Source organism: Periophthalmus magnuspinnatus, chromosome 13 (genome assembly GCF_009829125.3).
Source record: "Periophthalmus magnuspinnatus isolate fPerMag1 chromosome 13, fPerMag1.2.pri, whole genome shotgun sequence".
NCBI lineage: Eukaryota > Metazoa > Chordata > Actinopteri > Gobiiformes > Gobiidae > Periophthalmus > Periophthalmus magnuspinnatus.
This window is the reverse complement of record NC_047138.1, coordinates 12,909,715-12,935,629: the sequence shown is the minus strand read 5'-3', so window position 1 is coordinate 12,935,629 and position 25,915 is coordinate 12,909,715. Positions and strand designations below refer to the sequence as shown.

The 25,915-nt window shown below is 39.4% G+C and overlaps 1 protein-coding gene across 1 annotated transcript in view; it reads right to left on the bottom strand.

The window, feature by feature from the left end:
- The window catches only part of LOC117380037 (cGMP-dependent 3',5'-cyclic phosphodiesterase), a 170,093-nt gene extending 148,887 nt beyond the window's left edge, over nt 1-21,206 (bottom strand). Inside the window, exon 1 of the mRNA XM_033976757.2 lies at nt 21,101-21,206. Within this exon, the coding sequence (XP_033832648.1) occupies nt 21,101-21,159 (59 nt within the window). The 5' untranslated portion in view covers nt 21,160-21,206. The remainder of the gene's footprint in view (nt 1-21,100) is intronic.
- Between the last annotated feature and the right edge of the window lie 4,709 nt (nt 21,207-25,915).

Here is a 25,915-nt window from a genome sequence, read left to right as displayed (position 1 = left end):
GTTTAACATAATTCACCATTTTTAAAAACTTATTATGTAGCTTTTCTGATGAAGGGCACTGCAGCAGTTCATTTCCATGGAGATTCTGTTACTTTGCCTGGAAAGTACCGCACTGTTTAACATGTATTCAATCACAGCTACAGTTATTTTAATTGCTAAAAATAGTTTGCATTCTTACTGTGAGCACCTCTCCACAGATCTGACCTGTAACTTGGCTTGGTGCCATCATCTGCTTGTCTTTACGCAGATGAAAGTTTAATGCCATACAGGCCAAACCACAGGTCAGATCTTTGGAGAGGAGAGCCAATCACGGAATGGATGTCTTTCAAGCAAAGATATACTGCGGAAAATTCATGCAAAGCAAGGTACCTTTAAAATATAACCAAAAACCTTTTACTCAAGTATTAATTTATTTAGGTGTGCAATTCAAATTAATCTTCACCATGTTTTTGTACATTATGCCTCTCTCATACCAGCGTTATAACGTAATAATCGTGTTGCAGTCAGTTCACAGTGACTAGCTTCAGGCAGTATACTGTTCAAATGTTTACTCAAATCTACAAGTTGTATTTTCTCTCACATTCACTGTCTTGCTATAAATAAACAACATTAACATTGACTCAACGTTCACTCTTCTCATTCTTTTCAATAGATTTACACAGCCTTCCAGACTCCAATAGCTCGATACAGTGCGGCCTGTCATTCACGCTGTAGCACCCTTGCACTCGGGCTCTCACATCCAGCCACATCGATAATAAAGCCAGAGGGGGTGGAGAGGAAGACTGCATTGTACATATAGTAGAGGACAGGGGACTGGAGAGAGGAGAGACACAGAGAGAGACGGAGAGGAATGGCACAGAAACAAATGGAAGAAGCCCACTTGGTCTCAGCCCTAATGCATTATGTATGAGCCCGGGCAGGCCAGCAGGAAAAAGCATATGACTGTATTCTCACATATAAGACTCCAGCCTGTTTGTGGGCCAGTGATTTGTATTGTGCGGAGACAATGTGAATATTACTGTGTAGAAAGTATGCTGCAGATATTGACACACTCCCCGAACCATTTGAATTACATCATAAAGGTAAGGCTCAATTTCTTGTCCTATTACAGGCTCAGCTAGTGGTATTGCAACATTAAAACAAAGCAGGCATACACATAATTTACGTTTTTCATACAGCGTGGGGGTATGTGAGTTTTATGTGAGTAACAAATAGGGTGACAAGCCAACTCTCCATGTTCCTAATTACTATATTGACTTTTTCAGTATATGTGAGATGAAACCATGATTTATGGGGGACAGTATTTATTGTGTGTACTTTTTTTTTTTTTTTTTTTTGCTCCAGCTGGGAAGCTTTTTGTTATTTTTTTCCAGTTCTACACTTAGATGTGAGCTGAAGAAGGTATAATAAATAACTTCCATGACTCATTAGAGATACAGACTGACAACTAAAGTGTGTCGTTCTACTGTTTTTTGGACGTTGAATTTTTTGAGGGGATAATTCTACTTTAGGGCTGTTGTGTCAGTGGCATAAATTAGTTTCAGTATTATTGTTTATCGTCTATATTTTCTTCAGAAATATATCACGTTTCAGAAAGAACTGAGTCAGGGAATAAGCCATAGAGTTTAAAGGGGACTTATTATGTAAAATCAACCTTGATGCACTTTTAACCATGTTAGAACAGTGCTCCCTCATCATTATATTTCAATTGATCCATGCATGTTTAAGTAATCTTGTAATGTTTTGCATTCTAGGCTTGAGTGTTCAGAAATTGCCGTTTTCACTTACCCCCTACCCCCACATCTTGCATACGTACTGTACTTGCGACTATTAAGAGAAATGGGACCCCAGGCTTGTATATATTTGACAGCCTTTCATGCATTTTGCACAATCAACTTTCAATCATAATCACAGAAATGAAATATCACAATTCCAATCAATCACAATTTCAATCACAATCACAATATCAATCACAATATCAATCACAATCACAATATCAATCACAATTTCAATCACAATTTATCACAATAACAACAACAAATATCACAAATCACAAATATCAATCACAATTTCAATCACAGAAATTAAATATTACATAAATAACACCTATTTGGAAGCAGATTCAGATGAATTCTAACATTTTCTTTGGGACAATAAAGCTATCAATAGAAAAAAATAAAAAATAATAACGAATGTTTTTATTTTGTTTGTATTTTTGTCTATACTGGGGGTCAAATGGGGCCAGAGAAGAGTGTCCTGCTAAACTGGAGGTGAGGACTGGAGCTGCAGTTTCTTGATTAAACGCAGCACAAGTCGTTATTCTGCGTGTCCATCTGCCCTCTCTCTCTGCAGTCTGCTGATTTCCTCTGATTCAGACGTGTCAACACCATTATAATGGCCCGCTTCGAGAAACAACACAAAAGTAACGTAATTAACCGTAATAATAATCAGACAAAGGGAGTTTATGAAAAAAGAACCAAACACTGTATTATTTCTGATGGAATAAACACCATTTTGTTTTGAATTTTGCCGTAACATGGAATTGGATTGATGTGTTGTTTCATTTACGAGGCACTTTGTACCAAAAAACTGCTAGATTTTGCAGTACACACACAAAGTAGACCAAGCAAATAAACTAGACGTCTTGTTCACTCGAGTTATAATATTAACATGTGCATACTTATGAGAATGCAAAATATATACTGTATTACTGATGTACTGTGGGTAGCTTTCAAAACTTGTCCAGCTGTTTCCGTAATGAGCCCTGCCAAAAGCGTTAAGTCCCAAAATAACAGTTTGTTGTCTCCCCTGAAGCTAAAAGGAGCTATATTCTTTAGATTTCAGACACACTCCCCAATCAGGACTAATCAGTACTGGGAATGAACTGAAGAATCAAAAACATGGCATGCATTTTAAAAAAGATGCTTTCCCTATATAAGAGCAACACAAGGGCCATTTTAACTTAGCTGTACTTGTTTCCACAAAGATGTTGCTGCTTTGAATGTTTCATAGTAGGAGTTCAGACTTGTCTATGTTCACGGTGACGTCAAGAGGAAAAGTTACACAGACAGATCGGTGGAGAGACCATTTGATCTTTTACTTAAAGGTCCTATATTACACAAAATTGACTCTTTGCAAACTTTAAGCCATCTTAGAATGTTGTTACCTGCTCAAAAACTTACTCGGAGTTGTGTCCCCGCATTATTAGTCTGTCTACATCTCCAAAGCTCAAAACATTCTGTTCCAATTTTTGTAGTGGAGGGTACGCCAGCTGCTTGTCTCCATGGATATGCTGTTGTTTTGCCTGGAATGTATGTCGTTCAACTTATATATTGCATTTATTCAATTACTGTTTTACTAAAAGTTAAATAGTGAAGCTTTAATAATATGCTATTAGGCCATTAAAAACAGCATTCCCTCTGACAATACTAACTAGAACTACCAACTATAAGTAAATGAGATGTTATTTTATGCTTGTTGTGCCGAGCTTCCTAGACATCTGCATTAGGACAACTACGCTCGAGAGTCACCAGCCACTGGCAACAGACACTGTCCTTATCAAAAAGGCAAAAGACCAGGGCTGAAGGGAATAAACAAACTGACCAAGAAAGAAAGAGGGAGAGAGGAAGGGAGGGAGGGAGTGAGAGAGTGGGAGAAAGAGAGGGAATGAGAGAGAAAGAGAGAGACAGAGGAAGAGAGTATGAGAGAGAGAGAGATGTGAGAGACGTGAGAGAGGGAGAAAGGGAGAGAGAGACAGAGAAAGAGAGTGTGCGAGAAAGAGATCTGAGTGAGAGAGAAAGAGATAGACAGAGAAAGAGAGTGTGAGAGGGAGAGAGAGGGAGAAAATGAGAGTGAGAGAGAAAGAAAGAAAGAGGGAGGGAGAGAGAGAGGAAGAGAGCGAGAGAGAGAGAAAGAGATAGACAGTGAGACAGAGAAAGAGATAGACAGCGAGACAGAGAAAGAGTATGCGAGAGAGGGAAGGAGAGAGTGAGAGAGAAAGAAAGAGAAAGAGAGAGAAAGAAAGAGTGAGAGAGAGAAAGAAAGAGTGACAGAAAGAGAGGGGGAGAAAGAGCAAGAGAGAGAGAGAATGAGAGAGAAACAGAGGAAGAGAGTATGAGAGAGAGAGGTGTGAGAGAGGGAGAGATAGGGAGAAAGAGAAAGAGAAGGAAAGACAGAGAGAAAGAGAGTGTGTGAGAGAGAGATCTCATAGAGTGAGAGAGGTAGACAGAGAGACAGAGAATGAGCGCATGAGAGAGGGAGGTGAAAGAGTGAGAAAAAGAGAGTGAGAGAGAAAGAAAAAGAGAGAGAGACAGACAGAGAGAGGGAGCGATAAGGAAAGACAGTGAGAGAGAGAGACAGAAAGAGAGAGAGACAGAGAGAGAAAAAGAGTGTGAGAGGTAAGAGAGAGAGAGAAAAAAAATGGGAGAGAGGAGATAAGGTTACAATAGAAAGCTAAATATGGGCTGAGAGAGGTAGAAAAAACAGATGATGAAAGCAAGTGGTCATAGACTGTAGAGATGAGGCCACTCCACCATAAGGTTTTAGTCTCCATATGTGTACTGGATTTATCAAAGGCTTGAAAAGTCTGCTTCATCATATGGGAATACACAAGTTAGCAATCCGTACTACAACAAGCCTCTTTGAAGTTAAATCACTTCAAAACATTACCGCGATGTTCACGTGATGCGCTAATGTGGCAGGGAAAACGCACATAGCAATTCACTTTGACTATTGGTGGAGAAATGCAATGACCTAGTCTGCTTTCATGTTTTCCTTCATGCACGTATTATTATTATATAGATTTGTAGCACGCATGTACACAACAAGGTACATCCAAGCCCAACAGCCCCCTTCCTGGCAGTGAGAATTGTTCATTATGTGTTCGAGTTGACATGAAAGAGAGGAATTTTTGAAAAGCAAAGGAACACAGGAGGCCAAATAAGAGGGAGAGATAGGCTGAGGAGGAAGGCAGCCTCAGGGCAGTTATGACGTGTGTGCCTTTGTATATGTGTGTGTGTATGTGTGTATGGGGTATGTGCATGTGTGTGTAGACCTAAGGCATGATGGGACTGGTGTGAAAGGTGGCTGTAGAGGTCACTGATGAGATAAAGGAAATAAGGAAAGACACAATGACAACGCGACAAGAGTAATTTCCTGGTAACAATAGAAGTATATAATAACTCAGACACAAATGCTCTCAGATAAAACAGTAGAGTGACTCCATTTTAACATTGCAAATGATTTTAAAATGGCAAAATTGAACACACAACTATTCATTATGAGGATAATTGTTAGGCATTTCACCCCACGGATCCCTCTGGACCAGAGAGAACTAACATGGAGAAAAACACACAGAGAGCTTCATCTAATGAGGTTCATTTGGTCTTCCGTTCATTTATTTTAATAGATTTGTTTTCCCGACCAAGGTTTAGTTTGTTTTCATACCTGACAGTTTCAACTGCTCACTGGCGCTCTTCCTCGGAGTGGTCATGTGATATTGCTGTGACGTGGCCAATCACCCGATTTTAACAGGTTTTGGCACCAGTGGAGGCAGAACAACAGCGCCATCTACAGTCCGACTGCTTAAGGACAGTATCCCAGGTGTGTTAGAGTAAAAAAGGCCCTCCCATCCCGGTTTAAAGTCCCGTGGGCATGTTTCCTATTTAGATTGCCTCAGAACCTGTTTAAATGAGCTGACATGTCACTACAACTATCAGGTATGAAAACAAACTAAACCTTGGTCTGAAAAAAGAATCTATTAAAATATGCAGAGAGCTTAATGCTGAGCTGTGGCCACTTGTACATCCATTACTTATGTTCTGAACCTCTTGACTCAAGGTCCTGATGGTCCCCACATACTGTATGTAGTAGTCTTCCATGCTCTTATGCATTTGTTACTGCTCATTACTGACAACTGTCAATCATAGCTCCCCCACCATCTCAGCCCGCTTGGGCCCTGCCCTGTAGCATGGCCCTATCTTTGTTCAATTTGTTCAATATAATCAAACTATACAAATATACTGTGTCACTCATACTGGAAAAGCTAGAGAACTTGGCTATGCAAGTTTGGCTTTTGGGCTTTGCTTTACCACAGCTGCCATGGGAAAAACTGGGAAAAAACAGTGGCTGTCATTCTGCAGCAACTCAATTTGACTTGATGTACTTGTAAAGCCAGAGTCCTACTTTGACATTAAAAACAAGGACAAATACAAATGTCTTGGACTGGTTCTACAAAAGAGATGAATCTACTATAATGATGGACTTACACCAAATGCTTTATGAATATCAGCCGCTTTTGTGCGTTTTGCACCGTCTACCTTATCATTAAGACTTTATACACACTGAACACTCTCCAGCATGTAATCATAGCTCTGCTCTGCCAATCACAGAATACAGCATCTGAATGCAGATGAATACCCCACTGCCATATCATGTGCTTCAGAGCTCACACACTTTTAGATCTCTCACTATGAGCTGTAGGACATGGCACACACATGCACACACATGGCTAACGGCAGCAAGTGTCCCCACACAAACCAACCACAAGGACGGGGCAGTGCATGTCTAGTATAACTATTATCTTTGAGTAATATGTATTTAGCAGTTGTTTCATGTGTAAATGCGAGTTCTGACCTCTTCAAATGCGCTAATTGTTTCCTTCAGAATATTCCACTGACTTTCTATTACTATATCTGCACCATCTTACAAAACATTATTCCAATTTCATGAAGTTTTGACAATTTGTAAATCCAATAAGCATTGATGGGTTTTAAATTTGGGCTGTGTATCTGCAGCAGACCGTCGCTCATTCCACTGATTTAACTGTGTACTTGAAATGCTATTTATACCCCCAGCTCAAGTCATCAAGTCAGCACATTATTATGTATTTCTATTGGTTATTGCTGTTAAATGTTCGTATCTAATAATGGAAACTGAATTGGATTAGGCAGAAAATGAATGTGGCAGTAGCAGTTCAAGGGAGGTAAATGAAAAGCTATCAAACAGCACTAGACTAAATAATCAAATGCAGCTCTGGCTCATAATGGACAAACTGTGCATCTAGTTAAGGGATAAATGCTCATTCATGCAAAGTCTATATTAACAGGGCTAAAGAACACAATAATGGCTCAGTTTCCAATATTAATATGAACCACTATTTTGTTTACTCTAGTGCTTCATATTTAATTATAGCACATATAGATGATTAATTTATGTTTTGTTCATTGTAAACGACAATATTGATCCAAAAATATGTGGGGGGCATTATTGATCCTTACAGCTAACATGCATGGCTACATTTTTTGCATACAAGTGGGCAAGTACAGAGAAAATTTCCGAGCATTCAAATTTCAAAAGCTATGCAATACAGGATTATTCAAACATACTCATTCAATCAAAATACAACATACGTATAGTATGAGGGAACAGCAGTATAACAAGGCTAAAAGCTCATAAAAAATGACTTTGTCCCCTTTAAAACAAGGAATGGATGGGTGGCCTAAAATATAGCTGTGAAAATATTGACGCAAATAATCAGTTTTACAGTTGGTAGAAAAAAGACTGACATAAACTGTTATAGACATACTGTATATTGGGTAAACAGTAATAATGAGCAGTGTTGCATATGGAGCTTTATACTGCAGAACTGGAGTTTAAAGCATAAAGGTTGAGAACTTAAGAAGTGGCTTGGATGAGCAGCGAAATGTCTTCACTCCTACATTTGTCCAGTTGACAGATTAAACTTTGTGTTTTGCTATGGATCAGACCTGAACGACTGAGGGATTACACAGATGTTGTTTAATACATTTAGGTTATTAAAAGCATATGTCTAAAATGACAACTCTAACTCTATTAACACATAAAACCCATTCAAAACACAATATAGAAAAAAATACAAAGTTCAAAATGTCATCTTGTCTTGCTCTTGTGGACTGTATCCATATACTGTGTAAAGAAAACTAAATATATATATATATATATATATATATATGACCCTTTCTCATGTCTCCTCTCCTGAAAATTCTGTCTTGTTCCACCCCTAACCATGACTTACTTTTTGTGTTTGTGTAATGGTATACCGCTAACAGCAAATGCCAAGATCAGAATATCCTATAAAACATCGCACAATGTAATATTTTGCAATACTTTAACAGAACTACACCATGTTGATTGACAGTCCAGGCTTTATGCGCACAAGAGCCCCCTGCCGTGTTTCCATTTAAATAACGATAACATGCTTCTGTATGAAGTCACAGGTGAAGATGAGCTCAGCCTAAGGGGAATAAGGGAAAAATAATATAACCAAGATTAACCACTGCACCTTCTGAAGCCTGCGAGCTGTGGATCTCATTATGTAAAAGGCAGGATTGCTTATTTTGCAGTGTTACGTTTACTGTAACAACTCCAGGGACTGAATGTTGACATGAGCCGCTCAGCTGTTTGTTTGTTGCACATTCATTTCCTCCAGAAAAACAGAATCTACTACAGAAAAATGCACTCACAAGTCTGCTCGCATTTGAATACACACGCACACGCACAATCTGCACAGTGATTCATGCAGGAAGAACTCCAACATGACATGAAAAAGGCATAGGGCTGCATAGAGCAATGGGTCCAATGCTAAGTGCACCTTATAAATCAAGCAATATGGAGTTTCTTATCCAGGGGCCCTGTGAATCTAAAGAGCCAATTGTTGTAAAAAAAAAAAAAAAAACATGAAACAAATATGAAAAGTACTAAGACATGTTTTGTCTTTTTAAAGCAGTAACCCTGCAGCCTCAGAGGAGTTGAGTTACTTTTTGCCACGTTCAGTATGCACTACGCAAAAAGTAATGTTTCAGCTGCATTATATGTCCAAAAACATGTCACTTGCTTGTTGTAGTTTCCCAAATCTTTTATTTTCTGCACTCTTATGGCTGGATCCAGTGAACTTGCTATCTTGTTATAATAAATACTTTCATAATTGCATAGGGTAAACTGGATCGATTGAAAATTAAAAATTTAAAGTAACCATATGTAGCCTGGGAACATACAGCTTTAAAAAAAAATGTAACAACTTGGCCATCATGTCCAATGTTTTGTATTTAAGAAAAAAATGACATTACAATGGTGATGACATTAGCTCCTCCTTTCAGATAGATATAAGGCAGTGAATTATTAGTATCCTGTCAGAACTGAGGAAGAATTGCTGGTGAAACATAGTGTATTCATTCCAAAAACTGCTCAGTTGACAGAATTACATTTTATTTTGTAATAGATTCGGCCTGGACCGCTGAGGGATTACACAGACATTTGTTACAATTGTTACCAGTAAGAGCTATACTGAACATGTCTACCTTTTATCTAGGAACACAGACAGGTCTTTATGAAATCAAAATTCTATGGTTCCTTTAAGTGAAGTAAATCCCCAAAGGCACAAGCAGGAGAAAGAATTTTAGAGTGCAACCATTGAAAAATGTATTTAAAATAATTGAATGGTTTTGTAGCCATGGGGGCTCACAAATCTCAAAGTCATTCTCAAACACTTTCTGGAGGGGATTATTGTAGAGGCTGAATGAGCTATTTTATAGAACCATTATTCTGCAGGACAAAAAACAATAGTTCAATTTCGAAAAGTGTGCGTTTCCATATTTAATCAAGTGGCAGCCCCCAGAACCAATGCATCCACTTCCACAGCTGTTCAATGTGGACAATGTGTTGTGACTCTTGCAATTCTGCTGAGCCTTCCGGGCCACCGTAATTACCAATAACATGGACAGATTTTTTCAAGAGAATAATTATTGCCTGTAAAAGCAATTATACGTTTAGCTATAGAGTTTATGTAAGTTGGGGAAGAGAGTAGCCCTGGAAAAGTGATTGAGCATGAGGCAAATTATCTAGAGGCAATATGGGAGGCATTTATTTATTTATTTATTTATTTATTTGAAGGACAATGTGCAGATACATTAAATAGATGGCTGCACCAGATTTAGCAAAATGCTAATTTCCATCCGTAGTCCTTGGTGTCACAAACATTAAAAAACAATTCACATATAAAAAGTGCAATACAAAAGACAATGTACAAGTGTGCAAAAATTTTCAATACATAGTGCAAGCTACAAATTATTAAAGTGCAAGACATAGAGAAGAAAATGCATAAGGTTAGGGTGGCATCTATATATGACCTTTAAATACTTTACAGTCCCAGTGGATTCTGGTAACTTTATTCTTACTCAATTGTCCTGGATCACTATATCTATTACTTTGTTTATGCAGCTTGCAGTGTTGAACAAGTGCCACCATTCTGGGCACACAATCGTCAGTGAGGTTTGTAGTGCCCCAAATGCGACATCCACAGCTTGTCGTTGGCTTTATCTCTGTGTGAGCCTAATCAATGCAGCTGATCGATGGGAAAAGGCCCTGCGGCAAAAGGACCAGAGCACCGGAACTCGACTCTACTGCTACACAAACCTATAGCACAACAATACACTGCACACTATGGAGGCTATTATATGTGTAGAGCCAGCCTTTGTCATCAAACTGGGGGGTAGATACAACTGGTTGAGATTGTTCATTTAATCTTAGGGGCAATAGCGGCACAGAGGTAGAATGATCATCTTGTAACAAGAAGATTGGAGGTTCAATGATGTTGTTGTTATGCCCTTGGGCAAAACACTTGCACAAACCTTGGTTTGGTTGTGCACATTTTAATACAAGTAAGGAACTATTGTCTAAGAATACTAAAAACATACACTAAAAATCTAACTGAGCCAGAGCCTTACATTATCATTATTATATCATTATATATTTCTAAGCTCACTGCAGTAAATCAATATCATAACCATTAACAATAAATGAATAATACATATTCTCTATTCTCACAATATTCCACCAATTACTGACTGAAGAATACCTATGCTTCAAGTGAATATTTTGTTATTTTATTCTGTAAGTTTAATTAAAAACATGCATGTTCCACAGTATGGCCATAAATGCATTTATTTCACATTTATTCAATTATAACTGTTTTACTGCTCAGACATACCGTAAAAAACATGTTCATTACCACTTTGAGCAAGGTCACCTCTTTACAGATCAGATCTGTTTGTCTCCAAGGTCATAGATGCATTTAATGTTATACTATGGAACATTTCTAGTAAAACAAAAACATTTCCATGGAGACAAGCAGGTGGTGGACTCTCCCCCAGAAAAGTTACATAATGTAGCTTTTAATGTATGCCGGGCCAGTTGGGATGGCCTGATTTATAGGTCCAACAAAACTGCAACTCTAGTGAGGTGCTCCTGTGTGCCCTTTTGACAGTCCAATGAATGAGCCGTGTTAAACTGGAGATAGGTCATGACCATGAGATTAAAGCCATGCCAAGGTACTGCTGTTTCTATGGTGAAAAGACCATTTTACAACCAACAATAGCCAGTCATAATATTGCCTTGTGGGTGTAATGGAAAATATGTATTATCATTTTCTAGGAATTGAGAATTGAGAGATTTGCACTCTCCTCTCAGCAGCAGCTTGTGTGTTCCTGGGAGAGCGTCATGAAAGGCTTTTTTGTGTCTGTGAATTTGAGATTCATAAATAATTGAGCTCAGTCGCCGGGTGTCGTTAAACCCCCTCTTCTCAGCTGCTCTTTTAAATAGTCACTTTTAGTTCTTACACTCAGCCTCTGGAGGTTCTCTCTTACTACTACATCTGTAAGGGCCACACATGCATAAGGAACTTGGCACTGGGTCATTTTCATACTCATGAATACATTGCATGTGACAGTGCCCAATACCCACTCTCCATTCTCAATATGTACCTATAAGTCAGTGACCTCAACAATTTTCCACCTGTCCAAAACAAACATATATTCTAGTCTGAGTAAACAACCAAATAAACATGCACAAACACAGGAGATATGGTGTTCATGGCTCCCTCTGAAATTACCTTCAAAGGGAAAGGCATGGTGTGTTCAGGCGGCAACTGACAGCAGGGCATCAAACCTAAGCTATGTACACATATATATTCTGTATCATTCTCACCATTGTAAATACAGTACTTTTGGTCTAATAAAATGTTTTCTGCAGCATAAATGTTATCTCGCACAGCAAGATTAATTCTTGTGATATATGTGAGTTTACAAACTTCTGAGAATCCATCTTGTACAGTGTTCACATTGGCGTTTGAGCTCAAATTCACTGGAGGATCGGAGCGAATGGACCAATCACAGAGCAGCTTTGTGGTTTGGGAAGAAGACAAAGCGAAGGGCCCAAACAAACCCAAACAAATATCATAATCCAGTTGGACGCACACAAGCCTCTTCTGTTTAAGAAAAAGAAACGGAAGCGCTTTGTGCATTTGTGGACAGTAAAGCTATCGGTGCTTGGATCAGATCCATCTATCTTCTGATAGGTTTGTATAAAAGAGCATCCGAGAAAATGACTCAATATTAATTACTGAAGTAAACCAGTTATGGCCCAGATGAAGTCATCTGATTTGATTTAGTTGGGACTATTATGCTGTTGATGAAACATTTTCATCTCCAGTGCTTTGCATTTTGATTTGTCTTTGCCAAAAATGATTATGTGAATAAATGGTCACTGATAAAAAAAAATATGTAGTATAGACTGTCATGTCCGTAGATGAGTGCTATTAAACAAGTAGGACTTTAAGGCCTTCAGTTATTGTGTTAAACATAATACTATATATGACAGTACAATACTTCACACATGCAGTATTCTTGCAGCTAAAGATCTAGAGATAGGTTAAAGTCAATGAAGATACTTGATACTCTTTTCTAATTAAACCAGTGCTCAGTACCTTAAACACAGCTGCTCCTCCCACCCCAAACCCCCTCCCATGAGATCCCGCTAGTCTACACCAGTCTAATGGCTCAAATAGAGCACCTCAGAGACTTCCCACTGAGCTCTGTATTACAAAAGGAACAGGCACATTCAAACGCATCATATTGACTTCAGCGTGTTTTTCTACCTTACCCGACCCCAACGTACAATTACCACAAGTTGTCAAATGAGTGCAACGAGAAACTGAATGTAATTTGATCCTTCATCTTAAAATAAGTGGCCCCAGAAGAGCGAGACTCAGTCATCACAAGTGACCAGCTGCACAAGCTCCTCTGCTATTTCTGTTCAAACATCACAGCTAAACAACCGCGGCACGCACCAACCTGATGGAGGAGATTCTGTCATAATAAGTGTTTACAGGAGGCACACGAAATAGATTACGACACTTTGTCTCTTTCATTAATGCTGCCAAAAGAGAAAATGCAGAAAGACTAGACTGCAGAATATACATCATTGTTAGCTTAAATATGATATATGATAAAGGTCAAGCTGGAATTTACTTTAATCCACAAAACTTAAGGAAACGCAAGGCAAGTTTATTTGTATAGCACAATTCATACACAAAGGGAACCCAGAACTTTTATCTCCTATTTTCCCTATAGCCAGTATTAAGAATATAGTCTACTACACTTTGGTGGTGGTTTTCAGATTGGCTCTTTGGTTACTAAAATACTCGCGCTCGGAATTCCAAATATAGAAGTCGGCTCCAAATTGGCCCCTATAACTGCTCGATGAGCTTCATTTGGCTTCATGAACGCTATCACACTCACTTAGTCCACTTCTTTATACAGTCTGTGGATGTCACCCATCTTTTTTTTATTGCTCTATTTTTTTCAGACACCGTTTTCTTCCTTCTAATTAACCAACGAGTTTAAAAAGTCAGTCAGGATGAGGTGAAATTATGTAGATGAAATGACCTAAATGAACACAAACAAAATTGGTCTCACATTCTGTCTATAAATGGCCCTGAACATGACTCATTTATAAGCTATTATTTGCATTTGTATACGGTACAGTCTAAAATGGTTGACTGTTGCACTTTGCCATGAACTAGGCAAAAGGTAAATTCACCAGTGTTTAACCTGATCATTTCTATCAGTGATTAGACCTAATAACACAATTCTGCATTCGAACAATATCCATTTTATCTTCCCCCATCTGTATAAATATTATTGGCCTACAAAATGTTGTGATGTCATCTGAAACCCAGCAATAACACGCAAAATCCTTACATCTATTCTATATGTATTTATCTTCGCAGCTTTTGCTCCATTGTACAAACAAACACAGGGGCGACTCCAGGCTTTTTTTTTTCCTAAGAGGGGCTAAGAGGGGCTAAGGTCTTCCATGAGGGTTCTTACAATACATGCTGTTTAAAGCCTTTATTGAAGGAGTGCACACCCACCCAACAAATTTACTTTAGTTACTGTGTAGTGCTTTATGAACCTTAATACAGAAAAATCTATTGTTTGTCATTGTCATTTTAAAAGCAGCTCAGTTGGTAGAGTGTTTGTCCAGTGATCCAAAGGTTGGGGGTTCAAATCCTGCTCTCGACACAGACATCATTGGTTCAGCAGTTAGATCTACTGACGCACAGGTCCAGAATGCTGCCATTGTGTCCTTGGGCAAGACACTTAACCTACCTCACCCCCAGTGTTCCTTGATGTAAAGTGCTTTGAATGCCTTGAAGTTGGCAAAACACTATATAAAACCATTTACTATTTACCATACCGCCGCCCCTGGTCAAATATAATGTTCCTGAATTGCATTTTATCCATCCTTTGTTGTCATGATCATATAGCTCAAGGATTAACTGATTGTTTCATTTAGGCTTTTTTTTTTTACTGTTAAAATAATTCTCCCATAAGGGGGCACTTGCCATCAATAAAAACTGGAGCTAAAAGCAGTGAAGAGCAAGCACAACTAATTTCAGTGTTCAGCTTGTGTACTTTTAATTAGCATAATGAGTAGTACCGTTGGGGTGAATGGCTTGTTACTGCTGCTAAACGAGTGCATTCAATACTGTAGCTTAGGTAGTCATTGAGAAACTGACAGGAATCACTGGTACATCCACAAACTAAATATATGTGTGTGTTTATCAGCCTCTCCAGGGCTGGAACTGTACTTAAACTTGGTGGAGATATTTTGAGCAGATTTCATTAAATAAACATAATGCCATTGCTCCACTGTGCCACATTCATGCTGTCAAGACTCTGAAGGCTGTTATGAAGGCTGAATGTACACACCTCAAACACTAAAAATCCACAAATTCATAATAATAAACATTGGTGCATCATGGTTTATCTCTCAGAGTTCAATCTTGCTTCGATTAGTTAAAGTTGTACTGTGTAACTTTTCTAGTGGTGGGACTGTCTTCTGCTTAATTGCTATGCCTGGAATGTTCCACGGTATCCACAGCATTTAACTTATCCATCTCCGTGGCGAAAAGGAGGCAGTTGCAGGAGGTCAAGTAAGAGGTCAGATCTGTGGAAAGACGACTCCAAGAACCAAAGGTATTTTGAGAATGCCTGTCATGATAACAAATTTGAAGCACCATATATTTCTATGGAGATTTACTGTGATAAATGGCCAAAAGAAGAAATTATTAGCCGTAGAAGTGACTTATTCAGCCTTCTACAGCTCAAATCTTATCGTATTACAAGATAAACAACAAAAAACGCCTCAATTTTGCAAAGAAAACCTACCCACGATAAATATTGAGCCCCAAAATATATTGTTACTTCAATGCCATACCATGGACCTTTAATTTCCAAGGCCTATTTCACAGAATTCACACAATGCAGTATGCTAAATTAATATTTCATAGCCTTGCAAAACATACTTAAAACAATCATCACCTTTTCCAAGTGCAAATCAGAGCACGAGCCTCTGAGGGCCACTACTTAACCCCCCACTCAACATGATCCCAAGCACTTGATTAGGATCTTGCACTTGAGATTGTCATTTGTATAACACTATTAAACAGTAGCCCCAGGACAAAGCTAAAAACAGCTGATCCTTGCCTCGCTGCCTGACCCCTGACTACTTTTAGGAGATGTTTTTGGACCAAATTATTCATGCCTCGTGTGGATGACTCAGAGCCCAGGACGCAAGTGAGTGCCCCTTGTAGACATAGGTATGGAGGAAAAGACAAGGGAAAGGTGTACCTCAGTTCGGTCCTGTAGGTACGGAGAGTAACACGTAAAGTTAAACAAAACTGAACAAAACTGACAGTGGCCAAGAGCTTGTTGCATAAAACATTTTTTGTTTTGTTTCAAGTGACCCCAAAACACTCAAATGTGGTGATTTTTTCTACACAGAAGGAAACAGATATATCTTTTTATATTCAAATTATTCTACAAAATATGCTTTTTTTGAGTTATGAAATTTACAACAAAGAAAGAAATTAAGCTTCAAATAGCTTTCTAATCTGAATTATTCAAACTACCCCCTGCTATGCGCTTGCTGGAGTCCCACTAGGTCTATTTCTTGGGCAACACTGAATAATATGAACATCCATCTTTTACGCAGCACCATTGTTATAATACGGTTATAGTTACAACATGAAAGCAAAGTTTGTGGTCAATACTAGAAATAACATTTTCCACTACTGAGTCATATAAACCACTCAGCCGATGGGAGCACCGCTTATTTAAAAACAAACAACAACAAAAAACTCTTTGACATTGAACTTGGTAACAAAAAAACACAATTCACCTGATGTTATCACCATAGACTGTATATATAAATGGACATAGCTAACCCGCTAGTCACTGCGCTCCAAAATGATCATGGGCGTGCTTCTGGTTCCATCATCTGGCTCCAGTTCACTTTACATTGAATAACTGTCACCCCTCTCTGTGTAACTGCTGCTGTCGGGCTCGTCATTTTGGTCTTAAAATGTTCGTATTAACCCGCTCTACATGATCCTGGAATTTTTATTTTGCTATTGTGTCCTTAACTTAAGATATGACCATTAATAAGAGACATATCAGCTGCCTTCTTTGGCCCCTATAACTGCTAGCCTCAAAGAGCTTCATTTGAATGGTGCCAAACGCTGTGGGTGACGTCACACTTAGTCCGCTTCTTTATACAGACTATGATTGTCACCCAACTATTTTTTTCTAGCTCTATTTTTTCTTCTTCTAATTAACCAATGAGTTTAAAAAGTCAATCAGTCTGAAGTGAAAAAAATTGGTGATATTATATAGATGAAAAACACCTGCTAAAAGTTGAAACAAACTAAATGAACACAAACAAAAGCGGTCTCACATTGTTTGTCTATAAATGACCCTGAACATGACTCATTTATAAGTTTTTCTTTGCATCTGTATACCGTATGTTACCGCTGACAAGCCTTAATTAAATATAACCCAGCAGCAAATATCCAGAGCAAACCTGTTCTAACACAAAAACATCTTTCTGCCACTCTCTGTGCTGGTTGTGCTTCTCTGAATATTTTAGTATTGATGAGCCCATTACTGACGATAACACAGTGCTATGTCAGCAGCATTCACACACACATGAGGAGTCCGGTTACATCTGCTGCTCGCACTCCTCAGCTGGGACTTCACTGTGAGGTTGTGTTTATGTGTGTGTATTTGTGTATTTGTGTGTGTGTGGAAATGCATGGGGGATCTGACTTACTGGAGTCAGTTCAGTGAAGTGTAGACCCACATCATCATAAGGCTGTGGCAAGGGCATGAAATGTGATGATGCATGATGTTGATACAACTGTGTGAAATGCCAGCAAATGACCAAATTCATCTAAAATAAAATTATATATACATTTAGAAAAAAAAAAAACATTTATATTTGATTTTTATGACAGATTTTTTTTATTTATATTTATTTATATATAAACCAGTCTTTCCCAACTTGTGGTGGGAGTACACAGGCACAATTGGCAGAATAAATGTGCAATGACATCAGATAGATTAAATGTTTCCTTTGCAGTACTTTTTATGTACATAAAATACTATCAAAGCAAGTATGGTTTAGCTGTAATACTATAATAAGTGTTTTAACTGCCTACTTAGTAAATAATTAGCAACATGTGTAAGTGATTACTTAGTGAGACAAAGCTTATGGAGAGCTCATGACAAAACCTTTTAGGAATCAACCATTGATCTGACAGATAAACCATACTTAGCGTTGCATGCATGGTCCACATTATATTTTACCCACATAGTCACAGAAGCTTTGATAACTACAAAAAATTATGATAAATAAACAAACCACTGGCTTAGGGGTTAACAAATGTAGAAGTAGGCAGAGGGCAGGCCGGGACAGAGCAGAGGAGCTGAGATGGGACAGCAGGTCGTGGGAAGGCACAATCTGACCCTCAGAGGGCAGCACTCGTACACTCACCACAAGACGAGGAATTTCAACTGTTTGTACTAAAATATATCCATCAAAGCCTGGACTGTGCATGTTAAAAGAAAGCCTTTAAGATGAAGTGACTCTGCACTGGCTGCATGGAATGTGAGACCATTCTGTGGCAAAGACTTCAATGCATTTCTGTTGTTTTTAAAGGTTGTGTTGACGGTGGTTCTCAGGTGAGTGCAGAGGCAGCATTAATGCAGAGTTTTGTTTTTCTGTCTCGATACTGAGCAGTGTTCACTTTTTCTTCATTCTGTTCACTTTCAATAAGGTTCATAAATGTCAAAATCTATTCCCATTACAACATAATTTGATAAATACCACAATTTTTTGACGACTCAAAGTAATTTTAAATTGCAGCATCCATTCAATACACACATTTAGTAGTGATATGTCAAAAGCCATAGCTGATAGACTAAGGCTGCCACTGGCCCCTTAGACCAGCACCTGTTTATTCATGCACACTTCTATTAGGGTTGTCAAATATCAAAAATATTCATATTTATCCACACTAAAACCAGTACTGAAACTAGGCGAATACTCATTTGAGTAGATATTGATACTAAAAAAGTCACATTCACAGGACAGAAATGAACATTTCCTGAATAGCTTTAGGATGATTTTGAGCTGTATCAGAACAAGTATAAGACACATAGACTAGTATACGCCCATGGACCACTATGGAACGTACCTGGACCACTGAGGTATTACACATATATAAGACCACATGGTAATATAAAAGAAAGTACTGTGATTTAATGCTGAAAATCACATTCTATTATCTAAATAAATACTTTTTTTATATTTTCATTGTGAAATCAGAATCAGTATTAAGTACTGACTCTGTTCCTTAGTATCAAAATCGAGTTTGAAATTTAAGTAATGTGACTTTTGACTATTATACATAGTCAAGGTTAGTAGAAGTGTCTCGTCCAAAGACACACTGACTAGACTAGTCAAAGCTGGGATCAAACTACCTTTGGGCTGGTAGCACTTGGATATTGGCACCATTAAAATAAAATCACAGTTCAAACTTCTTACAAAGGATCGTTTACATATAGCTTAAAATACCACTAATCTACTCATATATTTTTATAATGAAACAGGTTATAGCGCCATCAATTACCCATTACAAGAACTCTTGAATGAAAACACTGTTCTTTGTAGCCTTGTGTTATAATAAGTACAGTTTGGTGTAAGGGCAGGTGAACGCCAGATATCAGTGCTGTCCACCTGGCACATTCATTTTTCCTTCACAACTTCGTTCTTTCCGTTCCAAACTGGCAGACAAAGCAACCGGAGCATCCAGCTGCAGCTTAGACCCATTCGATGCAAACCGCTCAAGTGAATAAAAGCCATTATCCGTTAATTATTTTTCTCCTTGGTAGTAATCACAAAGTGGGTAAGAGGACGGAAAAGGGATTTTTCAACTGCTGACTGGAAAGACTCAAGAAAAACTGTAGCTATTTCTGACAAGAGAGAGAATTAAAATATAGGGGAACTATATAACCTCAGACAGCAGGTGAGATCAACCCAAAACATGCCCAATCCTTCAGCTAGGTACTCCTGACCTTGCCTGGTACACCATCTGACTTCCTCCATGTTTTCTATGAAATACATACCAGGAAATAATTTTGGCTGGCCGGACAACACATTTTCAGCAACCCTTAAAATACCTTTACTCTAGCAAATCAGGTTAAGGGGTTAATTGTATCCTAAAATAACCATTTGTGTGTGGTGTTCCTGGTCTGAGGTGGTGGAATACATCAATACTACTCTGAATGTTGAACTAAGAGGTGATCATCAGATGGCAGTCATAATGTTACGGTCTATTTATCATGAATGCATCAGAAGGTGGTCATAATATTATGGCCCATCTATCATAATTGTATCAGAAGGTGGTCATAATGTTATGGCCTATCTATCATAAACGTATTCTTCTTGTCAGCCTATCTCAAATGCCTCTAAAAGCTCCCCCCTTAGTACAAAAGTGTAGCCAACCAAAACCTGTTTAGACGCGTGGGCTCATTTACACAGACAATTTCCTCGAGGGTGACATTTTGCGGCTCCTCTCATAGTCACTTTGTAATTTCTCTTTGCTCCAGACAGGTGCAGCTGAGAAATGTCACGGAGCATGGTGCAAGCGCGATACAATGAGCGCCCAGAGCTATAGCCAAACAATTACATCAATACTTGGCCGCAGTCTACCAAAGCTTTCATTGTCCGCATATGCAAATGTGTGTTAGGCTCAGCATGGCACTTGTTGCAGAAGAATAGACGGTCTGAGTGTCAACAAACAACAGTTAAATCCTAATTGTGACCTATGGTTTGTAATAAAGAAATATTACAGTCCCATTGCAACTTTACGCACCGCTTTGAGGAATACAGAGCGACCCACATAATTATTTTTTATCATGATGCATTATTGGCCAAAGCAAAAAAATCAATTTAAGATAAGGATTTTATGGTCAGAATTCAATTAGGAAGGGCTATCACCGCTTTGTATCCAGCCTGGGACGAGCCTATTAGTGGTCAGCAAGGCGTCTTATCAGATGTGTTTGGAAAATACAGCCTAAAAACAAAGTGATTCATTAGTGCTGAGATCTATAGCGGGTTAGAGCTTGTGCCCCGACTTTGACAGCGCGTACAGTTCACACGGGCTCCGCTGTCAGGACGGGAACATGCCCCCAGCCGATCTCTCTCACATTACTACTGCACTGTCCGGGATTTGGCAGCTCTCACGGCGCCATGTGCGTCGCTCAGCAGCCCACAGTTTGAGCGCTACAACGCGAAGAAGTAACAACAACAACAACAGCACTAGCGCGCACGCACACACACAGCCACCACTACGTGCACAAGTGTGTTTCCATGCACTTACATCTCAGAGGACGGCGGTTGGCTACGGCACAGGAGCGCATGTCCACACGCTTGTCCCATCGCGCATCCTGCCTTGCGCCTCCCCGGCTCTCTTGCCAAACAGCTGCAGTCAGGTGCTGGGGGAAGGAGAGGAGGAGAAGGGGGGAGTCTGGTTGTCTTCTTCCGCGGAAAGGAAAGCGATGGATGCGGGGTGTGTGTGTGTGCTTCTCTTCTCTTCGCTCGCCCGCTTCCTCTGTCCGGTCGGTCCGATGTGTGGAGCTTCTCCGCTGAACTGTCTCCTCTCTCCTGCTCCGGCCGCGCGCAGGGATTGGTCGCGAGCCGGTAACTGATACTGAGCCGGGGGGAGAGAGAGAGAGAACTTTGCGCTCGCCCTAGCAGCTCATCACCAGTTTAAAGGCACGTCAATCAATTGCAAAGCGAGAGACACCACCCCTTTACGCGCCCCCATGGCCAACTTGTCTCTTGGGACTATGCAGATTTTGAGTTTCGCGGTGTAGTTCCTCAAGTACAATCAGTCTGTCTTTTCTTTTAACTGTTGCACTGCTCCTTGTGTCTAGAATGGGACAGGTTTCAAGGTCCAAAACGACGCCTCTGCCTTATATGGCTTTTAGTGCGCTGACAAGGAAGCAGCGTGGATCCACTACGAGGCTTTTTTGTCTGTCTGCACTAAAGCTCTTTGAAACAGGACACTGAGGCGTTGTTGACATTAGGGTCCTTAAAATATCCTTCACGTGCTTTTAGATGTCAACTGTTCTGAGATATAGTCAAACTCCTAACAATACATCACTCTTGTTTAAAAGTTGTATAAAGTTTATCTGGAAATCATAACAGCTGAGATGATATGAGGGCGAGGAATGGCTCCCATCAGTTACACTCTGGCAAGCCTTCTTACACACAGGCTACAATAAAACCGCAAGATATTTCTGTACTTCTCTACACATTAAACAGTGCACCTTCTCTTTAATGTTTAATTTGTGACTCATTGTGAAGTCAGGACAATGTGTGGACAATGGCGGTACAGTATGACTAAATGGAAATGAGATAAGCAGATCAATCATGTCCTAAGTACAGCTCAGCGAATTTTGTCCTTTTGCTCTTGTGGGTTTAGACCAAGTGCAGACTGCAAACTCTGGACCACATTGTGAAAGGCAGGGGGCAGGGGCAGACTTAGAGGAGGTGTCCTGCACATGTCCCTGTGGGAGAACACCCTCGGGGGCACTTGTACGCTGAATCTCTCTTGAAACCTGGAGGAATTAAGCGGAGTGAAGAGTATTGCTGCCTGGACCGAACCCTGAAGGTGGATAGTGGTCCCAAGAGAAGGTCCAAAAACTAAGTGCGGTCTTTTTTTGTGGAGTTTGTATGTCTTTTGTGCGTTGTGTGTTTACACTGGGTGCTAAAGGCAGATCCTTCAGCTAGGTACTCCTGACAAAAACATGACCAATAGTTAGTTAAACGTGCACTATATATGCAACTTCCTGGAGGAGAATCCGTCACCTGCTTGTGTCCATAGTGATGTTATTGTTTTATGTGGAAAAACCCTCAGTATGGCATTAAACTGTCTATCTTCATAAAGATAAACAAGGCTGAATTACAAATCAGATCTGTGGAGAGGCTCACAGTAAGAATGCATGTTTTTTCCTAGGTATCTTTGAGTAATAAAACACCTGTAATCGAATGAGTGCAAGATCTTTAAGTTTAATGCCATGCTGTGGAACATCAAAAAAGCAATAACATCTCTATGGAGACAAGCAAGTGGCACCTGCTCCTCCAGAAAGTTACATAGTGTATCTTTAAGCTCCATATTTAGCGTGAAGACTTATTTATAAAGCAATAAGAAATACAGTACGCTATTTTTACACATGAAGTTGTTGTATTAACTTGTTACTATAGTCTCCACATGTTCTCCATTACAAAACAGAGCAGTTGCCGGCCTATTGAATGATTGACAGGTTCTTGGCGCTGCTTCAGACTGCACATGTTCACCGGCAGCCCCCACACCTCCTGCTCCGGCCTGTATTTGTGTTGGTTCACGGCGTTGGGTTTCCTCACCACACAGGAGCACAGGCGCGGCTAATGAGCTCTGACTGCTAACACCTGGGAGAATCACCATCACCATTTGCGCTTGGTGGATTTCCATTTAAAACAACAGCTCTCGGTGGGTGAGCTGCTCCTATCATTAGCTATTATTGCACAATGCTGACACGTGGAAGTGAAATTTGAAATCTTCAGAGACGCTCTGACTAATTAAAAATGACCGGCGCTGATTAGAAACAACAAGGCCTCAATTGACATTTTAGCTCAGACTAATAATGATAACTCTATGAGACTCTTTCATCATGTCAATCACAAACTATGACAAAACTGTGACAACAAAACAGTCTGCTTTAAAGGTGCATTATGTAACTTTTCTTCACCACCTGCCTGTCTCATATTGCTTGTCTGAGATCATATTGCTTTCAAAAACAGATTTCTACCATTTAAACGAATGAGGGAAAACACCAACTTTGTCTGGAATGTCTCACTGTATGATGTAAAACTTATCTAATGTTGCTTATTTTATTGCTGTGAACTGAGTCATTTCTACATAGAAATTACCTGTAAATTGGCCTAATGGTGTCACCTGCTTGTATTTAGGTTTTGTGCTTTTGGTGTAGCTGATCCCAGACTCTGGAACAATCTTCCTTTTTGCAGCCCAATTTTGTTGAAAACTCATTTGTTAGTACTGGCTTTTAACACTAGCTGAGCGGGACACTTGTGTTTTTCCATCATGTTTTTGCATGTTTTGCACTTTGGGCAGCTGTGGTTGTTTTTAAATGTGTTCTGTAAACAAATTTAACTTGACTGAAGTGAGTTAACTTTAATGCAATACATATTAATGGATACAATCAAGTGGTGGGCTCTTCATCAGAAAAGTTACATAGTGTATATTTAACCAGTAAAAGGTCATCACACAAAGTTCAGAGATTTCTTTGAGCTTAAACTTATTTATTTGATTTAGTGTTTGGAAAATGTCAGGTTAAAATCGTGCTGCAGGCTTGTTCAGCTTATTTGGTTCCATATTTCTTGCCACTTTTGAAGACGTTTCAAGCGCAGTCCTATGGTAAAAAAAATTGTATTATAGAAAAATGTATGTGTTATTAGCAAAACGAGGACGTGACCGGTTTGTCCTCTTTTTAGGCGGGCCCCAAAAGAACTCTTGTTTATTTATAATTTGTGTCATGTTGTGGATGATGGCCATGTCACTGTCCAAACAGATAGGAGCTGATTGAAGCCAGGCTCGCTCAGAGGGACAGAGGAAGATGAGAATGCTGCTAAAATGCGGAGCCCGGTGGTTTCTTCTTAGTCTGGTTCAGTGCTTTTGGAGTATAGTGCACACAGTTCTGCACTCAAGTGATAGTGCAGTTCATGTAAATAATTAGAACAACTCTGGAAAAAGATAAACAGATTTTTAAAAGCTACAAGAGAATGATAATGCTACAGGAAAGCACCAATACAGGCAAAAGTCACTATTTCAGGTCTTGATATTAGAGCCTGACCACAAAGATTGTAAGTGCGACTAAACACCTAAACTCCTCCTGCAAATAGAGCTTCTAACTTGGTCTAAATATATGAGGAACAGTGTGAACAACTGGCTTTAATCAGGGCAGTCCTCCGTGATGTCATGTAGTATATTAAATTACAGCAGCCACTGGACGCAGCACACTCGGTTTTTGAATGTTTTTGACCAGAAAGCTGCAAATTTACCCAGTTTGCACTTCAAAAAGAACAAGGATCAGTAGACAATACAGTTAAAACACCATATGTACAGTTTAGTGTATTTTGTGTGTATTTACACTTTAAAGATATCTGGAGCACCTGATTTTGAAACACATTGAAATCTATCCTCTATCTATCTATTTGTCCACACAGTAAATGTTACATAAATAGAAAGCATGTTTTATTTTTCCTATTTCCTCTCAGACCCCAGAAAACCATTTGAAAACCACTGTAATCTCTCCGTTCAGTGGGGCAGTCTAGACAAACGGATATAGACACCTGTGCTGCGCTTTGTTGTGCTCACCTTGACCTGCTGTGGCCTGACCTGTCTGGAGCGCCGCTTATTTGGATTTTTTCTCTCTTTCAGCACCTCGTATCACTCGCATAAGCCTACACCTTTACAATCACCACATTACTGACAGCACTGATCTTTTGCCTTTTAATGTCAATCGGGTATAGAGAAAATCATGGCAGATTTTGAGAAACAACATGAACTATCGGAATCAGTGAAGGTTCATGAAGCAGTGTAATATGTGACTAAAATATCAGACTAAATATTAGGATTATAGGCGTTAGCTTATCAGATAGAGGGCAGTTTGAGGAGAGCAACATCCCTCAGGACAGAAAACTCGTCTGTGATATGCAGCTCAACTGTCGCGGTCAGTTTCCAGAGGGAGCCAGGCAACATCTGGTGACTGATTAATTAGTTGATGGTATCTTCGTTGACTATTTTTACTGGTCAGTGTAATATTCTATTGGGATTATAATTGATATAAACAGAATCAGAAAGAGATGGTGCGGTGAGCTTGAGATTTTGAGAATAAACGGTGAATTAATTTTGCCTTTTACACACAAATATGCGATTTATTAGTACTTTTCTTGTCTGGTCAGTGCATTTTTGGGTTAAATTCATATTGGTCTGTAGTGATGCAGTCGCTGTATCGGACTGTTGAGGTAACAAAGGAACTGAGTCAAAAGGTAAAGGGCTCGATTTACTGGTCAATCTGTGTTCCTACCCCTCACCTATGGTCATGAGCTTTGGGTAATGACCTAACGTACA